Consider the following 18670-nt stretch of genomic DNA (forward strand, 5'->3'; position numbering starts at 1 on the left):
TTTGAATGTATATTTTCAGGATGTGATGCGCTTGCATGTGCGGTATGTTCCTTTCTTCAGTCTTCCCAAGTTGGACAGGGCTTTGCTTGATATTTTCTTTGATTGACTACTTAGTTTGAATGTCTCGCATTTGGGAGCACTGCCATGTGTGGAAAGAATACTTTCTGGTTCTGGCTGATAGCAGCAGTTGCATTCTACTGTGCCACATGGGAGCAGTAAGTCATGTTTGTTTTGAATGTTGTGAATTGAAGTGTATTTTGTTTTTGACTTTTTGTAGTTTGGTTTGGAGACATTTTGTTTTTGTATTAACATACCTAAGAGAGCATACTGTTTGCTGTAAGTTACAGTCATTTTGACAGATAATATTTTTAAGGTACTGTATGTTCTATTTCTTAAAATATGTCTATGAAAACATAATTGCATCAGTTTCTGATTAATCTTTGTGAGATCATTGGACACACCTTCTTACCTGAAAAAGTGTGATAAGCTGGGAAGTTGCACAAACACATATGTGGATATATTTGTTCATGGATAACTGGACCGTAGGAATGTGTGATTGGGTATTGATGTTTGCTTCATTCTAGTCATTTCTCCTGTCCTTATTAATCCTGAGCAGGATTATGTTCATATTATGGAGACTGTTTGCATTCTGCTTCCTTTTATGTTTGTTCCATGTGAGTTTGGGGTGAAGTTGTTCTCATTGTTGTGCACAATGTTGTTTGAAGCATTGAGGCGTACCGAGGCACTCCACTAAATATGAAGTGAGGCGTAAAGAATAAACCTCACAATACATATTTAGAGAAATCTATTTAAAAAAATTATGTAAAAACATAAATAAATGAAAGAAATGTGTTATTGATGATATAAACAAGCTAACAAAAATAACATAACAATTCCATGCTGTGTGTGTGTGTATATATATCAGAGTTACCGGAAGCGCCTAGGGTAAAGGGGAAGCGCGCTTCGGAAGCGCGAAATGTCGTCCTTCCGAAGTGTGAGGGGGAAGCGTCCCCCTTTTTTGGGAAGCGCGCTTCCCCCCGCTTCCCCATTTTTTCATTTTTTTCGCTTCCCCCTCGCTTCCGGTTCGCTTCCTATGTCGCTTTCGAGACGGTTCATAATTTTCCTTTAAGTGGGCCCACGCTTCCCCCGCTTCCTGCATTTTTGAAAGTGCCTCGCTTTCCGCTCCCGCTTCCCGTATCACTTTCCGCTCCCGCTTCCTCAACTGACAACTCTGATATATATACACACACACACAAACTCACACATGCACAGTTCACACACACTTGTAATACATGCACAGTCATAAAAGTAAATGACAAGAAAATATTCTCATATTTTTGGGGACAGAAATTAAATTTTATTAAATTAAGTGAAAGACAGGAAAAACTAAGAAAAATAAATAGAAGTCAACTATTAAAATAAAACATTTTTGGCTGTTTGTCAAACTGGGAGAAAAGAAGGAGTTGGGAAGAAAAAGAAAAGACAAACAAGAAGGGACGAAACAGCAAAAGAGAAGAAGAAAGAGAAGAATAAGAAGAGAATATACTGCACCAGAAGGTGGGTTGCCACAAGAGGGCTCGTTGGAAGGTGGGTCACAGGGCAAACAGTTTGTAGGAGGTGCGTTGTCGGTGGAGTAGGGAAGAAGCAATAGAAGGGGGAAATGTAGCCCTAAGCCCCCCCTCCCCTTCGTATGTTAATTTGAAAAAAGAAAAAAATATTTGGCTTTGGTCAAATGGGAGCTTTGCCCCCCATTTGACCCGGCCAAACAAGGCATGCGCCTCAAGCTCTTTGCATTTTTACCTTGCGCCTTGAGGTAAAAGTGGCCTCGTGGCCTCGCTTCATAGCAAGGTGTGTTTTTTGTGCCTCCAATCACAATTTTTAACAACATTGGTTCTGCAACTTACTAGCACTATTCATAATGGGAAATATTACTTTGACTGAGAAATACTTGGTATTTGTCTTGTTCTTTATTGTTTTCCTGTATTTGGCATATGTGATTCCAATTGGTTCCTCCAAGTGGGATAACTATCTTGTACATAATCATGTTGTATCTTTCTTGGATATGATGCAAACGGGAGTGGTTTTTGAGTAACTTACTCGGACATTGTTTGCTGCCTATTAGGGCTGTCAACGGGTCAGGTACTTGACCTATCAGGTTGTACTCGAACCCATCTAAATAACAAATTGTTGGGTTCGGATTTTGTCGGGTCATGAAAACAAAATCCCTAGCCTAAATTCATATAATAGAAGTTTACTTTTGCTAAGGGCATGTTTGCTTTTGTCACTGGTGAGAAAGTAGAAGCTGTAATTGTTGGTCACCTATGTCACAAGGATTCGGCCAGATAGGTGCCACACCCACATCGATGCGATGCGATGCGGTCAATGCACCCAGGGTCATTTTGGTCCATTTTGGATTTTTTTTTTAAATTTGCCCTATGAAATGGGCTGCAGTTTTTTTTTTTTTAAATTATTTGGGGGGGGGGGGGGCTGCCCCCCAGGACCGCTGACCACGCAGCGGGATCCGCGCTGGGGAACCCCCAGACCCCCCTTTATATATATATATATATATATATATATATATATATATATATATATATATATATATATATATATATATATATATTGCCGCACCCAAGGTTTTTGAAAGTGCCGCACCCGCACCCATGTGACATAGTTGGTCACCTATGGTACCCAGACACTCTATTTTGCCCTCCGTACTCGTGTCGACATGTGTATCCGTGTTGACACTTTTCGACACCTATGCATACAAGTTTGTATTTAATTTATAATTATATTTTCAGTTCATAACTTTATATTTTTTGGTATATATATTATATATCTTAGATATAGCATATATATTTAGATTATATTCAGTTTATTTTGAATTTGTTTTGTATTTATGTGACATTATATATATATACACACACACACACACACACACATACACACACTAGGGTGCGGGTGCGATCAACCCGACCCTGGGTGCTGTCAACGCACCCAGGGTCATTTTGGTCCAATTTTTCAGACTTAAAAAAAAATTGCCAAGAATTTTTTTTTTAATGTGTCACAGGGATTCTCCAACTAGGTGCCGCACCCGCACCCGATGCGGTCAACCTGACCCTGGGTGCAATCAACACACCCAGGGTCATTTATGTCCAACTTTTGGAATTTATATATATATATATATATATATATATATATATATAAATTTTTTATATATATTTTTGCCGCACCCGGGTTTTTGTAAGTGCCGCATCCCCGCACCCGCACCCATGTGACATAGTATATATATATATATATAACCGTGTTCCCGTACCCACAAATTTTGGAATTTCCGTGTCGTACTCTCTGTACTACCCGCACTCGCACCCATACCCAGGTGACAGTTGGTCACAAGGTCAACCTTGTGACCAACTTTCACAAGATTCAAGCATAGTCACCGATGTTGCTGTTATTTTGAAAATATTGCAATATTATAGTTTTTTTTACGGTCAGCTGATATTTTTCCAAGATTTTCAAAATATTTTCAGAACCTAAAATATCATGATATTTTCTTGAGATTTACAAAAAACAGTTGTTTATATAATTTAAGTATCTTTTTTGTTTCTTTTATATTTCAAAACCTTTTATAATTATTTCTTTATATTTGCAAGAAAAAAATACTGTAAAATCTATTATTTCTTATCTTTTTCATTATTCATAGCTTCTGCGATATTCCTGATATATTACTGAGAAAAATAACTTTTTGAAAATATCTCTGATAAAAGCTCCACTGAGAAATTACCTTGAACGATACATGTGACTGTGGATTCAAAGCAAAAACATGTAAAAATAATCATAGCTAGCAATCACAGTCACATGTACTTTTTTATGTTTCACTAACCTTGAGAAAGTATGGTGATTGTGATTTACAATCATAGGATCCAAAAAACACTGGGCATTGCAAACATGCCGTAAAAATACATATAGGACACTCGGATTGTATCGAGTATCTGGCAACATTCATAACTCAAACCTGGCCCGCATATTGCTTTGGTCTAGCCCAATATAATTTAAGTCGGTGCTTTTTATGCCCATACCTGAAATTTCAGGTTCGAGTCGGGTTGGGTACTTGCTATAGAACTGACCCATTGTCTACCTTACGGCCTCTACAGGTGATATCCTAGTGTTTTTCCTTTCTTAGCTCTAGGTTCACCATATGAGTGGGTCTCACAGTGATATCTTATTCTTCTTGCTTGATCATCCTTCAGGTCTTGTTTGGATGTGTTTTTATTTAATGTTCACAAACATAAATAAAGGTACATTTATAAAGAATAGTCTTGCCTTTATTGATGATTAGGTGAATGTTTTGATATATAAACTAGAATGAAGAATAAAGAAAAATAAGTAGGAGAAAATAAATGGTGGTGGTGGTGGTGGTCGTCATGATGGTGAAGTGGTGGGTGTTGGTGAAGCAGTGGTAGTGGTCATGGTGGTAATGGTCGTAAAGAAGTGGTGGTGGTGATAGTAGCAAAGAACTGGTGGCAGTGGTGATGGTGGCGGTGATGATAGTGGTGGTGATGGTGGTAAAGAAGTGGTGATGGTGGTGGAATGGAAGAAAACAAGTAATAGTAGGAAAAAAATAGGTATCCTTTTGTAAAAAAAAAAAGAGGTGCTTTCTCTTTATATTTATGAAAACTTGTTAAAAAATAAAAATAAAATAATCAAATACAGAAAATTGATATTTAAAATAAATATAAATAGTAAGAAGCTATTTATAAAAACATCCAAATGGAAGGTCAATGCTTTAGGTGATTTTATTCATTTTTCTTGAAGGTTCTTATTGTTGTGTGGTATATATCCTGTCCTAGAAATGGTGTTGAGTTGCATGTGGTTTTTCATTTACATAAGAAGTTTTGGGTGATAAACTGCCCGCAAGGGCTGTGCTTCCATGGTTGGCATTCTTGTAACTCATTATCAGGCTATGTCACATGGGTGCGGGTATGCGGCACTTCCAAAAAACCCGGGTGCGGGGTTGCGGCAAAAAAAAAAAATATATATATATATATATATATATATATATATATATATATATATATATATATATAAAGTCCAAAAGTTGGACATAAATGACATATATTAAAAAAAAATTCAGGTTGACCGCAGCGGTTGCGGGTGCGGCACCTAGTTGGAGAATCCCTGTGACATATATTAAAAAAAAAGTTATTGGCAATTTTTTTTTCAAGTCCAAAAATTGGACCAAAATGACCCTGGGTGCGTTAACCGCACCCAGGGTTGGGTCGCATCTTGTTGATGCGGGTGCAGCACCCTGCTAGCCGAATCCCTGTGACATAGTTATCAGGTTGACCACATGCAACTCAGTGACTCGGGAGTCATGGTTTTTAATTGATTTATTAAAAGTAAATGATAAATATATAATTTATAATACAAAACTCATGTGTATTATTATTGAAATTAACATATAAATATGTTTATGTTATATACAATAATAATTCATGTGACTTAAACAATTTATAAGTGTAAAAGCTTTACCATGTACATATATAATAAAGAATAAACCTACAACACATAATTGCTATATAATAACTTTTGAAAAAACTCTAAGAAAAAACGGGTCTCCAAAGCTCGTTGTCATTGTTCCAGCGGCATGAGTAGTATAAGGGAGTTACCGGAAGCTTCTTAGGTAGGTGGGAAGCGTGCTTCCCGGAAACTTGCTTCAGAAGTGCTTCCAAGACTTCATGGGAATCTCGATTCCCCCACGCTTCTTCTATGCTTTCCACACACATGGTATACGTTTCCTATATGCTTTGCTCATGTTTCTTTTCACGTTTTCATGTATTTTCTCTCACGCTTTCACCCACTTTCCATATACTTTCTCTAAATTGATAACCATCATTGTTAGATTTTAACAAAAATTCAACTCTTTTACTGAAAAATCATGAAATATAAGAATAATCTATTTTATTTTAAGTTTTATTTGCTTCTTGTTTGATTCTTATTCAGTTACCATATTGCTTTATGTTTTATTTATATTTCGCTTTCAAATTGATAGTTCGCTTCCCGCTTCCTATCAATTTCAAAATGCCTCACTTCTCGCTTCCACTTCCCATATCGTTTCCCGCTTCCGCTTCCTAGTTTGGCAACCTTATAGTATAAGCACCCGAGGCACGGGCCAAGTCTATGGTGTTGGAATTTGACCCAGATGAGTTCCAAATTCTACAGCGGCGGAAACGGTAGCATCATAGGTAGCTTAGCCACTCGGTTCAGTAGCAGTTGCAGTCGAAGTGGAGTTGGTTAAGACTTTGTCAACTTAACTGAGTCAATGATAAAACTCCGCTGACTTGGCTGAGTTTAGTACCTGCCTGTCACCTAAATTTTGATTTGGTTAGGGACCAACCTGATCCAGCTCCTTGAGGTCTGTGTTGGATTGCTGAGTTTTCCATCCATGCAGAGCAGTGGAATTGTTACTCTTCATCTAGGAAATATGTTCTATGGATGCATATGAGCATGCAAGTGATTTTTTTCCAGACTATATAACATTAGCCTTACTTTTTGTTTTTCTTTTCATTCTCCTGCCATTGCGGTTTAGCTGATGGATGTATAGAATGAAATTTTGATCAGGGGCTTATTTGGGTGGCTATATATTATCCACCTGTAGGTCTGTCAATATCTTCAGAAGCCACTTGCAATGTCTTCATAATGCAGGCCTCCATTAATAAAAACCCTTAGGTCCACCATTCCCCTCTGCAGTACTCCTAGCTTTGGCCTTGCAGCAAAGGGTATACCCTGGATATCAATCTCGTGTCATCCTTCAACTTGGACCCTTTAAGCCAACTCACCTAGCCAGGTATTAGAGCCCTTGGGGATATCAGAGTTTGAGCTGGACTAGGTCTCGTTTGAAAATTTACAAACCAGACCAGATCCATGTACCACTCGTTACCCAATTGGCTAAGTGAACCTGTTTCATTAAGCTCACACCAGGATCTCATTGGATCTGTGGGTCAGAAATTGGCTCAGCCTGATCATTTGGTAAATAGGCTGTCCAAATTAGCTTGTTTCTGTCTCAGTTAAAATTCTCTGCCTGTACAGTAAAAAATTTGAAACATTCTAGAATCTCTTATTTTATCAACTTATATTGATGCCGATTGGTGGTGATGACTCTGTAATGAAAAGAGGCGGAAGCACCAATAGGGCAAAAAGTCACTCTTTAAGAGTGACTACTAGAGCCAAGAACACAAACACCAAATGTGCACACACAAAACTCTCAAATATAGAAAATGACTTAAAGTCATAAGTTGGATTTATTTAAGAAAGGAAGAGAAGGGTGTAAAAACCCATGCTTACAAGGGGAGAATACCTCCTCTATTTATAGAGGAGGGAGGCTCTAAAAAGGAACCACAAGGGGGCTCCCTTGTAGTCATTGGGAGCCCCAACGGTCAGAAATCTGACCGTTGGAGCCCCAACGACTACAAGTGTGGGGCCCCTTGTGGTGATTACAAAAGTGAAAAAATAAAAGAAAAAAAGGTAAAAGAAAAAAAGTAAAAAAGAAAAAATAGAAAAGTACATTGGTGGTTTTACAATAATACCCCTATCGGGTATTTCACTAAAGAAGAAATAGTATATATACATATATGTATATATATACTTATATATATACGAATGTATATATATATATATATAAGTATATGTATATATATACATATTTTAACACGCCCCCTCAAACTTTACGGGGAGAAGACCGAAAGTTTGCTAAGGAGGAACATAAATCGTGGAGTTGGAAGCGCCTTGGTGAAGAAGTCAGCCAGTTGATACTCTGAAGTGACATATGGCAATGTGATGGTCCCTTTGAGATATTCGTCTCGAACATAATGACAATCCATTTCGATATACTTGGTCCGCTCATGAAAGGTGTGATTGCTGGCAATGTATATCGCACTCTTGTTATCACAACAGAGCTTGGTGGGAGTGGAAATGGGAACGCCCATGTCACCAAGAAGACTTCTGAGCCATACAATTTCCATAGTTGTCATCGCCATAGCCCGATATTCAGCTTCAGTAGATGATAAGGAGACCTTCTGCTGCTTCTTGCATCTCCACGAGATGAGTGATTCACCTAAAAAATACAAAGACCCGTAATTGAGATTCGATCATTGGGATTTCCTCCCCAATCAGCATCAGTAAAAGCAGTCAATTCAAGTGATGAGAAAGAGGATAAGAAGAGTCCCTTGGAGATGGTATTTTTGATATATCGCACAATTCTCATTACGGTCGCCATATGAACCGTGGTAGGTGCGTGCTGAAACTGGCTTGCTGCATGAACCGCATGAGCTATGTCAGGACGAGTGATGGATAGATAGGTGAGGGATCCAATTAATTGACGGTAGGGAGTTGGATCTTCAAGAAGAACACCATCTTCAAGTCTTAGTTTCGCATTGATAACTTCGAGAGTCTCAACTTTCTTTTCATCAGATATTCCTGATTTGGTACAAATTTCTGCAGCTAACTTCATTTGAGATAAGATGTATCCTCGTGCGGAATAAGCCACTTCAATTTCTAAAAAATATCTCAAATAACCAAGGTCAGACATATCAAAAGTATCTTTTAGCATAGACTTAACATCATTTACTCCCTTTTTGTCATTCCCAGTGATGATCATATCATCAACATACAGCAGAAGCATAATCATGGAGTCACCTGTCCTTTTAACAAAAAGAGCAGTGTCAGTATAGCAAGAAGAAAAACCTAAATTGATTAATACATTACTAAACCTGTCATACCAAGCTTTAGGAGCTTGCTTAAGTCCATATAAAGCCTTTTTTAATTTTAAAACTTTTCCATTTAAATTCATACCTGGAGGTGGTTCCATATAAACTTCTTCATTTAAATTACCATTCAAGAAGGCATTTTTAACATCAAGTTGAAAGATTGGCCATTTTTTAACAGAAGCTATAGCAATAAGGGCTCGAACACTAGTCATTCGAGCAAATGGGGCAAAAGTTTCATCATAGTCTACCCCAAACTCTTGGGCATATCCTTTGGCTACTAACCTAGCCTTATATCTTTCTAATGAACCATCATTCTTAGTCTTTACTTTAAACACCCATCTACATCCAATGGGTTTCTTGCCATTGGAAGGATCAATGATTTCCCAAGTTTGCGCCTTTTTAAGGGCATTAAGTTCAAGCTCCATAGCTTTATTCCAATGAGCATATTGTTTAGCATCATTGTAATGAGATGGTTCATGAAAGGAGTGAAGAGCAAGTAGACATGCTCGATAATTAGGAGAAAAAGAGTCATAAGAAACAAATCTATTTGGTATCTTGGGAATGCGATTTGATCTTCTTTGAGAGGTTTCTTCTATCGACTCATTTTGAGAAAATCTTTCAAGGGCACAAGGAGGATTTATTTCATTCCTTCTAGAGTAGACTTGTATTTGTCTTGAAGCATTTTCTTCTAAGTTTTGATCATTATTTGGATGTTCAACAAGATCTTCATTAAGAGGTTCACTAGGATCAACATGATCATCTATGATGTTTTCTTGAGGTAACAAGTCAAATAAAAAAGAATAGTCAATATTTTCATTTGGTTGATGCGAAAAACCATTTTCTTCTTCGAGGAATGTGACATCTTTTGAGATATAAAGTTTATTCTTAAGTATGTCAAAGCATCGATATCCTTTTTGTTTTTCGCCATATCCCAAGAAAATACATTCAATAGCCCTAGGAGAAAGTTTATCATTTTTGCGAGTTAAAACAAAGCATTTACATCCAAAAATTCTTAATCTTTTATAATCGGGAGACATATTGTAGAGTTTTTCAAATGAAGAAAGATTTTTCAAAGAGGATGAAGGGATTCTATTGATGAGATATGTTGAGGTTTGAACCGCTTCGGCCCAAAAGGATTTTGGGATATTTTTTGAAATCAATAATGTTGTAGTTTCTATTATATGCCTATGCTTTCTTTCCGCAAGACCATTTTGTTGCGGAGTGTTGGGACACGAACGTTGATGACAAATTCCATTTTCTTTTAAGTAACTTTGAAAATCATTAGACATATATTCACCTCCCGAATCGGACCTAAGAATAGATAGATTTCCCAAAAATTGATTTTTAACCATTGCATGAAATTCTTTAAAGAAGGAGAAGACTTCGGATTTGCGATTTAGGAAGTATATCCACGTAAATCTAGTGAAGTCATCAATAAAGACCATATAATACGAAAAACCTCCTTTAGACAAAATTGGGGAGGGTCCCCATACATCGGAATGAACAAGTTCAAATGGCCGAGTGATAAAGTAACTTCTTTGAGGAAACGGAGTAACTTTAGATTTCCCAAAAATGCAATCTTTACAAGTCATGTGATTGTCTTTACAAGTATTGTTCAAAAAAGGGAAGAAAGACATTTTTACAAAATTTGGATGACCAAGTCTCTCATGCCAAATTCCAATACTTTTGTCTTTAACAAGATTGCAAGATGACTTAGATGGAAGCGTCAAAAAGTCCATAAAATAGAGATCACCCCTTCTATGGCCTTGCCCAATCAGCTTCCCTGACTGGAGATCCTGCACGGTGCAATCTTTAGGTGAGAAAGAAACTTGGCATCCATGGTCGGTGATTTGAGAAACGGAAAAAAGATTTAAATTAATTTTTGGAACGACTCTTACTTTAGGAACGAAAAAGTTTTGAGAATTTTTGAAGTCAAGTGTTCCAATACTTTCAATTTTCAATGACGTTCCATCGGCCGTTGAAACATAGGAGGACATGGGTTCGGAAAAAACATTTGAAAGAGTTTTTATGAGATGTCATGAAAAGAAGCACCAGAGTCTAGTATCCACATACCTGGAGGTGATGAAGAGTAGGCGATGGCGGCTCCGGATGTTGAAGGAGAAGACTTGAGAAGGTGTTGGAGAACTTCGAAGATATGATTAAGAGTTTCTTTGATATCTCCTTCTTTGGTACTTTCTTCCTTCTTTGGAGAACTTTCTCCAACCGCGACAACCTTTCCTTTAAGCTTTGGACAAACCGGTCTAATGTGCCCCGGTTCATTACAATAGTGGCATATAATTCCCTTTCTAGGCCCATTGTTATTCTTGTTAAAGTGGGAAGGTCTATATGCTTTAACATTTGATCCGGGCCTATTAACGGCCAAAACTTCATCACTCCTAATGCTCAAGCCAAGTCGAGTTTCTTCTTGACAAATCTCGGCAAGGGCATCTTCAATAGGTAGGGCTTTGCTTCTATGGAGAAGAGATGCCCTCACTTGTTTAAAAAGTTTTGGCGAAGGCCATGAAGGAATTGAAAAAAGTGCTCCTTTTCAATTTGTTCCCTTCTTAGTTAAATATCTTGTGGAGCAACCCATTTAGGCTCAAGAAGGGCAAGCTCATCCCAAAGAGGGGTTAGAGAGCTAAAATAGTCCCGGACACTCATATCCATTTGTTTAGTGGAACAAATTTTTTCTTGACAAAAAAATTGCCGAACAAGATCCTTTTGGGTATACATACCCTTAAGGAAAAACCAGGAAAAACCAAGCCTCATTGGCCCTTCTAAATTTGGCAATATTAGCACAATTTTTAAGGTCTACATTGTTCATAAACCATGCCAAAATTTTGGCATGGTTACTTTCCCAATCCTCAATTTTGGATTGATGTTCATTAATGGCTTTGATGCGCTCATTGCCATCTAAAGCTTTTTCAACTTTATTTTCAATTTTGGTAAGAACAAGAGAGGGTTCGGGAGTAGTTCCCATAACAAAGCCCCAAAGTTTCTTACCTCTTAGATGATTTTCCATAGCGGAGGCCCACATGAGATAGTTGGACCCATTTAGCTTGAAAGAAAGCTCCACTTTAGAGTCACGTTCCATCGGCACCAAATATACTTCTTTTCTTTTAAACTTTGAGAGGCACGCGTTCCAAGATGACAAAGGAAAAGCCCAATCACCAACCGAGCTCTGATACCATGTAATGAAAAGAGGCGGAAGCACCAATAGGGCAAAAAGTCACTCTTTAAGAGTGACTACTAGAGCCAAGAACACAAACACCAAATGTGCACACACAAAACTCTCAAATATAGAAAATGACTTAAAGTCATAAGTTGGATTTATTGAAGAAAGGAAGAGAAGGGTGTAAAAACCCATGCTTACAAGGGGAGAATACTTCCTCTATTTATAGAGGAGGGAGGCTCTAAAAAGGAACCACAAGGGGGCTCCCTTGTAGTCGTTGGGAGCCCCAACGGTCAGAAATCTGACCGTTGGAGCCCCAACGACTACAAGTGTGGGGCCCCTTGTGGTCATTACAAAAGTGATCTAAAAAGGAACCACAAGGGGGCTCCCTTGTAGTCGTTGGGAGCCCCAACGGTCAGAAATCTGACCGTTGGAGCCCCAACGACTACAAGTGTGGGGCCCCTTGTGGTCATTACAAAAGTGAAAAAATAAAAGAAAAAAGGAAAAAAGTAAAAAAGAAAAAATAGAAAAGTACATTGGTGGTTTTACAATAATACCCCTATCGGGTATTTCACTAAAGAAGAAATAGTATATATACATATATGTATATATATACTTATATATATACGAATGTATATATATATATATATAAGTATATGTATATATATACATATTTTAACAGACTCTGGGTACCAGAAAAATACATTTAGGCTGAATATGTGAGCTGAGCTGATTCATGCAGAGCATCCTTTGTTCAAGCTTGTACTGCTTAACATGACATGTTTGTAAAATGGGCTAGCCAAGCTGAATAGGAGCTCATTCATGACTGAGGTGAACTGAACCAAGTTCTGAGTGGCTTGATTCGTTTGCCAGCGTATTTGGCTTCATTCACTTTGGTTGTTATAGGTGTTCATCTATCTTAATCTATTTTCTATTTGTTTTAGTTGTACCATTGGTCATTTCACCATTTTTAGTGTTCACCCCTTGCGCAAGCCAAAGTGAGGTGACTCCCCGAGGGCAAGGGGTAACCCACGGAGTTTTATGCTGCCATGACAGTGACCGTAACTATGGCAGGCAAAACCAGCGCAGCTAGGTCTCTGTTCCTGGGGGCAGTTTCTCCATGTAAATACAAAAAAAAAACTCCAAATTCTTAAGGGAATTTTCTTTGGTTGTTTGACCACCTTTATATTGTATCAAGATCTGTACAACCTTGAATTTTGTTTTTCTTAAAGCTACTATTAATCATTTTAGTTCCAAGTGTAAAACTGATCATATTCCTGACGTTCTTATCATGGATGCAGTTTCTTCACCAATACACTTATTCTTCCGGAGATAAATGGACCTACAGAAGGGCTTATGCTGATTTATGTGGCCCATTTTTTCACAGCTGCAGTAGGTATGCTACATGATTGTACATGTTGATCCATCTTGTGAATTGCCTCCAACATTTAATTATCGCACATGTGCTTTAAATATTAACGAGTGTACTGACTGCATTTGTCTGGTCGCTGTTACCAGTGAATGATTGCTCTTTTTGTCATTAGGTGATGCAATTTGGCATCTGTTCTTAATTTTATATTCGTTGTAACTTTTAAGTTATTGGCACATTAATTTGTGATTCATCTTGATGATTATCTTGTTCTTTTCTTTATATTGCATGACCTAAAAATTTTGCAATAATGCATCACAAAATATGTTTTGATTAGTTTCTTATTTGCTACCATCTTTCATGCGTCTTTCAGGTGCTGAATGGTGGGTGCAGGATTTCAGGACATCCATTTCCTTTCTGAGTTGGATACCATTGATTCCTGGTAAGATATCATGGTTAACCTACTTACTTCCAATGTCAGAGGATGCAAATTGACTGCAATTGATTGTGCATCATTCCTATTGACTGCAAACTCTGTGCCACTTCATGATGAAATCTGTGCAATAGAAGATAGCTTTTGTTTGGTAGTGTCATATTGTTTTCAATTTCAGTTCTTATCTCTGTTGAAATTTAGTTGTGCTTTCTGCTTAGAGGTAAGAAAGCTGTTCGTTTTTGTATTTGAATAATGCTGCTAGTCCACCATTTTTTGTTTTTGATGACAAGGAACCCTCACCAAGAACCGGGTCACTTAATGGGCCTGCTTTCCTGTGAGGTAAACCCCGGTGGAGTCACTGACACCAAAGCCCTTACGGAGCCCACCAGTTAAAGTCACCCGCACACCTGGTGGGAGTCGAACCTGGGATGAAGGGGTCAGCACCTTCTCCCCAGGCCTGCTGTCGCTCGGGCGACCTGGGTGGGTGTAGTTCACAAATTTTTATTAGTTCTTTGTTTTGCCCTTTTGTACAAGCTCATCTGTAAAGGTATCTGTCCTTTTTTTTTCAAATGTGTCTTAAACTGCTTACAAGGTATCATGATTTTCTATACTCCTTTAGTCCCTTGTGGGGCATTGGGAAGTCATCTGATATCCATTAGATGGGTTTATACTTTATAGAAAATATTCATCTGCTTCAATGACTTGTTGTCGAAGCTTTGTGTTTTAAATTTTAATTAAAATGTCAAAATAGCATATATACATTAGTTCCTTATTTATGGGTTGAAAACTAGGCATTCTCTTACACCATATAGTTTCTCCCCAATCACTAAATATGACCTGCATATCTGCTTGAAGTGAAAAGAGCAATCCTGAAATTAACCCTTCAAAGCTGACACATTGTTGCACTTAACCTGCCTCTATGAAATGCCTTAGAAGGCGTCTAGGCTGGTTCTTGAGTCATTTAGTGACTTGCTTTGCTGCCAAAATCAAGAGTAACTGTACACATGTATTGCGGCTCTTTGGTTCCTTTTCCATGTCTGTGCATGCGTGTGCATCCACATTTATTTGTGTATTTATGCATCCTTTTTTTCCTTGCAAATATTGCTTTTTAACTGTTTGGCTGTTACAATTAGGATTTAAATGTTTCCTTAAATTCAACATCTTGGAGTGCTTCCCATTCAAGTGAATGTATGGTCCATCAATTTCATCAGCCATCCTTTCTTTTAGTGCTGGGATACTGCTACTTTGGTAATATTATATTCCAGTGTAAACTCCCTGAAATCGTGGTTTCTGCAGCAGGAGTCGTTCCCCTTGCCCCATTTACAAGCCTTTGAAGCACTCAGTTTTTTTTCTTCCTTCTATCCTTTTATTACTGATCAGTTACTGATCATCATGATATTTTACCTGAAAGAGGCATGAGACATCATGTGTTATCTTTTTGACTCCATATACTTGAAGAGCACCATATACTTGTAACCTTTCTATATATGCATTAGTATAGCCTCAGAGTAATAAGCAGGGGCTAATAATGTAACTATGTTTTTTCTGGATATCATATGTTAAATAAACTGATTAGTGATGAAATTTCTATGGCAGTCGTTTCCTTTAGCATACCATTTCCATCAACCTCTTGAATGCTATTTTAAGTGTTGCCTTTTTCTTTGTTGTGGCAATAAACTCATGAAGAAAAAACCAAGGCAACTATAGAATATCATTACCAGAATCTCAACCAATCACCGAGCACACATTGGCTGGCTGCCAGTTGGTAATCCTTGAGGTCGTCCTTTCTACCAGGAAGTACACCCAGCTTCAACCTTGTGGCAAGGGATGCCTCCTGTGGGTTTTGTACTGTGGTTGTCCTCTGCATGTGACAGACCACCATCACCCCTAACCAGGAAGGCTGTGAATTGTTCAAAACTAAAGTTGGACTGCTTATTTGTGTTTTTCTTTTATGATGCTTTGAGATACCCATTTTGCTGTCACGAGTTTCTTTTAATTGCTTGCATTGAAACTTTTTTCTTAGAAACTTTTGTTGTTTCCAGAAATTCCAACATATGGGATGGTGTTATTTGTTATGATTGTTGGTGGTGTGGTGCCTACTGTTTCATACAAGTAAGTCATCCTCTAACTTATATGTTCTGATCTTAGAAATAATGTAAAAGTTGCTGTTATGTGTAAAGTATCCATGAAGTGCTTACACCAAATGCTAATGTTGTATAGATCTTGCAGTAATTTTCTTTTCAGGTCAATGACGGTCTGTTTTTTTTGAGGGAGAAAGATTACTGACATTGTCGGTCATTGTTCTTACAATTTTCATGTCCTTTAAAGTACTATAGTGTTTCAATATAGGCATGTGATATTCATAATAATGGTCACTTGTAGATGATTTTATAGTATGACTGCATCAATAAAACTATTGTTGCCATTGTTAAAAAAAAATATTTGTTACTGTTTGTATTGTGATTTTTCCTCTGGTGCAGTTGCTAGGTTTCTTCTGTGAGCAGAATTGGCTCTATGATCATAAACACTTAACAGAATTAAAACATTAAGGGTACTGATATTGTGGCTGCTTCTCCTTTTATGATTTCAGCTAAAAATGTTGGTTGAGTTGGGTTGTAGTAACTTGTACATTAGCCTGTTGAAGGACCTGCTTTCTTAGGTTTTCTGCGGCACTGTCAGTCAAGGTAATTGAGCTTTTTACAGGAATGTCTTGAGAAGGCGGGCTTTCTCTTACCCATTATTTGCCTATGATGGAAGGACCAACAATCTCTCCTATTTTACCTTTTTTGCGAGGGAGGTAGGGACAAACAGCTATCTTTTTCCCATGGAGGGTAGAGACAAGCAGCTAGCTTTTTCCCATGTTGGGTAGAGACAAGCAACCATACTGGTATAGAATCCTTGATGTAGTTGCAATCTTAAATTGTCCCTTGTTAGAAATTTGTTTGCGTGTAAGAGTCCTCTTATTTGGTGCATATCACTTTATAAGATATGCACCAAAAGCAGGAAGCAGATGTGTACCACCACAAATCCTTCCTGTTATTGCTAGTGATCATGATGCACATAGGTTGATGAGAGAGAGAGAGAGAGGTACCTACCTACTCCTCCTCCATCTTCTTTGTCTTCTTCTTCACCTCCTTGTTCTCCTTCTTTGGACACACGGGTGGTGAGGTGGTGGGAGACCTTTTCTTTTTTATCGTACTCTCTATTCATTTTTAAAAAATTTTGGACACCCCACTTTATTCATTTTTTTTACCCACACCCCCTCCTTTATTCATAATGTCATCCCACAACTACCTCTTACTAAAGTCTGTTTCTCTTTTTCTAAAAACTGCATTGGACCTATAAACCGTTATATGGATCTTGCATTGGACCCCCACAATATATATATATATATATATATATATATATATATATATATATAGCCGTGTCCCCGTACCCTCATTTATTGAAATTGCCGTGTCATACCCTCCGTACTCACACCCGACATTTGGTTTGTGGGAATTGATTTTCTGCCTAATAGGATATTGTACACTTTTTGCTGTTAACTGGATGGTTAAATGCTTAGTTTATGTTACCTATTTTGTTCTTTCAATTTTTATGTGAACAGCCACAGATTTCCAGCAAATTTTGCTTTTCTTCATGGATCTGCCTTGTCAATAAACATACACTAATTCGGTTGTACTTGTGCTTCTATGCAGTATTTTCAATGTATACAAAGTTGTGCAAGCAAGAAGGGGAAGCATGTTTCTTGCATTAGCTATGGTATGGTTTTACCTTCTGAAAAGATACATATGTACCAGGCATTTTTCTGAAATACGTGTTTGACTTATTACAGCTTTTCCCTTTTGGCGTGCTTTTGGGGGGAGTTCTGGTGTGGTAAGAAATAATTAGATATCATATGGAATAGTGAAATCAGCTGAATTGTCAGAATCTGGCACCATGTAACTTGAACTATTCTACAGGTGTTACTTGTCTTCTTCAGATATCATGGCTAATCATCCTTATTTGCTTATAGTGGGAACTGGATTTGCGTTTGGATTTCTTGTGGTAAGGTACCTGCCTGGTTTTTTGTGGTTCATTTGCTGATTAAACAAGTTATATTGTCCTATCTTAACATCATAATGTATAATTGTCTTTTCTAGTTATTTGCTAAAATTAAGCATCTGCTTGAGGAACTATTAAAACTAACAATTTTTTAGAGAATTCTATGCAAATCCACTGTAAGCTGGTGCTTGTAAAAAAAAAAATCTTTCCATGGTACTGTATCTTGTAGAGGATCCATGTTCCCAGGATAGTTCTCCTGAGCAGTTGGGTAAAAAAGGGCCTTCCTGTATCCTATTTCTTTCTTGGGTATCTCCAGCAATGCAGATAAATCTTGCAATTTGATTCTAATTAACTGTTGTTCTGCCACCAAGATAGTTTTAGGATATTTAGTATTCAATTTGATAACAGCTCATCTTAGTAATGAAAAATTCTGTAATTCTTTAGAACAAAAGACTGTTTTCAGTTTTACTAAACTCCAATGTATTTCTCTTGGCAGGGAAGGATGATTTTGGCCCATTTGTGTGATGAACCAAAAGGCTTGAAAACTGGAATGTGCATGGTATATGACAGTCTTTTTTTTGGATTGGGTCATTAATAGTTACCATTTCACTGGAATAACAAACTGGTCTCACTAATCTTTTTGATAAAGTCCACCATGATCTGAGCTCTGCAAGGGTGTGACAAGTAGTAAAATATGGAAAGCTTCAAACTAAAAAAATGACATTCTGTAGCTTATCATTTTTGTTAATGAGCAAATTACCTTTAAAAAAGTCTCAATCTCTAGAAGGTGGTTTCTATTACAAACTTGTGAACAAGAGAATGACATTTGCATTAAAGTTCACATCTTTATTTCCATTGCAATTTTTTTTTAATGTTTTTATGTTTAT

General features: G+C 37.5%; 1 protein-coding gene across 1 annotated transcript in view; it reads left to right on the forward strand.

Moving 5' to 3' along the window:
- Positions 1-18670, forward strand: part of LOC149830817 (choline/ethanolaminephosphotransferase 1-like) — a 35392-nt gene that overhangs the window by 15026 nt on the left and 1696 nt on the right. The window contains exons 7-15 of the mRNA XM_090013506.1: positions 20-42; positions 115-215; positions 13239-13333; positions 13680-13748; positions 15782-15851; positions 17438-17501; positions 17575-17615; positions 17702-17786; positions 18280-18342. Of these exons, the coding sequence (XP_089869632.1) occupies positions 20-42; positions 115-215; positions 13239-13333; positions 13680-13748; positions 15782-15851; positions 17438-17501; positions 17575-17615; positions 17702-17786; positions 18280-18342 (611 nt within the window). The remainder of the gene's footprint in view (positions 1-19; positions 43-114; positions 216-13238; positions 13334-13679; positions 13749-15781; positions 15852-17437; positions 17502-17574; positions 17616-17701; positions 17787-18279; positions 18343-18670) is intronic.

Source organism: Nuphar pumila, chromosome 7 (assembly GCF_984573655.1).
Source record: "Nuphar pumila chromosome 7, dmNupPumi1.hap1.1, whole genome shotgun sequence".
NCBI lineage: Eukaryota > Viridiplantae > Streptophyta > Magnoliopsida > Nymphaeales > Nymphaeaceae > Nuphar > Nuphar pumila.